Source organism: Octodon degus, unplaced genomic scaffold, assembly GCF_000260255.1.
Source record: "Octodon degus isolate 3935 unplaced genomic scaffold, OctDeg1.0 scaffold00072, whole genome shotgun sequence".
NCBI classification, from domain to species: domain Eukaryota; kingdom Metazoa; phylum Chordata; class Mammalia; order Rodentia; family Octodontidae; genus Octodon; species Octodon degus.
In genome coordinates, this window is record NW_004524648.1 from 11,458,157 (window position 1) to 11,460,397 (window position 2,241).

Below are 2,241 nucleotides of genomic sequence, written 5' to 3' on the forward strand. Positions count from 1 at the left end.
TCGATCACTTTCCTCTATGGCCCCATAATCTCCTTGATCAGAAAATTTGGGACACCACTAAGTTACAGGATGCTACAGTACAGGTTCTCATATGTCCTGACATGTGCAGAAAGTCAGAGTTACGCAAAGTGTATTTTGGGTAGGAAGAGGGTTTCCTGAGGGCACTTCCCAACTGCCCCGAGGGGAGAATTTCCCACTGCAGGAGAAAAGCACAGATTAGATGAGCCCTTGGTGAGGATTCTGTAGCAGAAATGGAGCATCAGAAATCAATGAGACAGAGCTTAAGCCCTCTTCTGGTCTTCCCACTTGGGCTCTTACCATCTCCCCAACAAAGAGGTGGGCCGGGCAGTCCACATGAGTGGGGGCAGGTGAACAGGGCAAGGCAGCTCCTTAAGCATTTGTTGGTGCTCCTTCTCTAGCCATCGACATCAACTCTTCAGATATCAAGGCTCTGTATCGGCGATGCCAAGCACTTGAGCACCTTGGAAAGCTGGACCAGGCCTTCAAGGACGTGCAGCGCTGTGCCACACTCGAGCCACGGAACCAGAACTTCCAGGAGACGTTGAGGAGGCTCAGCACCAGCATCCAGGAGAAGGTGAGCAGGTTTCCTTCCCAGTAACCTTTGTTACCCCCATCATTCCTCATGGAGACTGATAGGGACATGGGGCCTCAGGTCACAGCTGGCCCCACCTCCACACTCTGAGCTGGGGACAGCGAATGGCACCTGCAGGCTCTGTAGCACAGCCAAGCAAGCCCTGTGAGTGACTGAAGGTGCTGGGATGTGGTCAGAGAACACATCAGTTGGAACCAGCATGTGGGTCGTTGAACTCAGGTGGAAGCTGTGAAACATGTGATCACATAGCATGTCTGAGACATGGTTGTCTTCCTTTTTGAGGAGGACTAAGGCAACATGAGCTATCTGCAAGGCAGGGCACATTGATGAGGGACAGAGGGGTCAGGAGCCAGGGGAACATGACCTCGCCTGGTGGAAGGTGGGGTGGGGTGGAGAGAGCAAGGACCGAGCTGTGGCATCCTGCATGCTCAGCCAGCTCAGCTCCTGGTTTCCGATGAGCCTCCTGGGAGGGCACTTTTCTCCTGTGAGAGGAGGCGGGCAGCTGATCTTTGGGCTCCTTGTCTTGAGACTCAGTGGAATGGTGGATACATTGTGTGAACTTGAGAAGCTCAAAAGTTGAAGCGACTCAGCTAGGGGGCCAGGATCCTCACTTCCTAAACATCCTCATCCTGTGCGAGAGGAGGGCATGGAGATGGTGTGAGGGCTGCACTGCCGCGGGAGGGTGAGGATCAGGCATACGATATATGGGAAGAAAAAGACTCGCTCCCCCCATTTTGCTCCTGTGCTTTTGCTGTCTTTTGCCACCATGCACTGTTGCCCTTCTGCCATGTGCCACCCTTCCTGGGAGCCAGCTGATTAAGAACTGAAATCTCCACCAACTGTGAGCTAAATAAACCTTTCTTTCCTTAATTGGGGGACTCAGGTATTTTGTCTCACAAGGAGAGAAAAGCAGCTAACACACTCAGTAACACCTGTGTGACAGGGAAACACTAAGGGGAGGTCAGAGAAGGGCAGGCTAACGAGGCGCCTCCCTGCCCCGGAAGATTTGAGCCGAGGGAGGGGAGGGACTGTGGAGCCACAGAACTAAAGCCACAGGAAACACAGAAGAAGGCGTTGGTGAGTCCATCACTTAGGTCACCATATGAAAGACCAGAGCAGTGGGGTCAGGGCGGGGATAGTGACAGTCTCCACGTCCAAACACATACACATCAATTTGGTCAAAGTGATGTTTGGAAGCGGTTTCTGGTGTATGAAGCTGGACATTTCCCTTTGGTCCCTAGGGAAATGTCCAACAGCTGATCATGTAGAATAGGACTGATGGTCTTTCTTCTCCAGGACCCTTGTGATGGGCAAATGGGACTACGATTGTGAGCTTTGTGCACAAGGACTTGAGTTTACTTGTGTTCTCTCCCCAGAATCCCGAACATTGTCTGACACGCTGTCTATAGTCGACTTTCGTTCAATGAATAAATGATGTATAAGAGCTCAGAGCAGACGGTAAAATTTTAGAGATGAGCAGACCGCAATGCTGCTGACCCCCTTACTCTCTGCACCCTTTTCTCTCCTCAGCTCCATGTGCAGTTCTCCACAGACTCCAGGGTGCAGACGATGTTTGAAATCCTCCTGGACCCCAACAGTGAAGCTGATAAACTGGAAAAGGTAAGTGC

General features: G+C 51.8%; 1 protein-coding gene across 1 annotated transcript in view; it reads left to right on the forward strand.

The window, feature by feature from the left end:
- Window positions 1-414: 414 nt before the first annotated feature.
- Window positions 415-2,241, forward strand: part of Unc45b (unc-45 myosin chaperone B) — a 28,575-nt gene continuing 26,748 nt past the window's right edge. Inside the window, exons 1-2 of the mRNA XM_023719915.1 lie at window positions 415-595; window positions 2,144-2,233. Coding sequence (XP_023575683.1) covers window positions 2,183-2,233 — 51 coding nt within the window. The 5' untranslated portion in view covers window positions 415-595; window positions 2,144-2,182. The remainder of the gene's footprint in view (window positions 596-2,143; window positions 2,234-2,241) is intronic.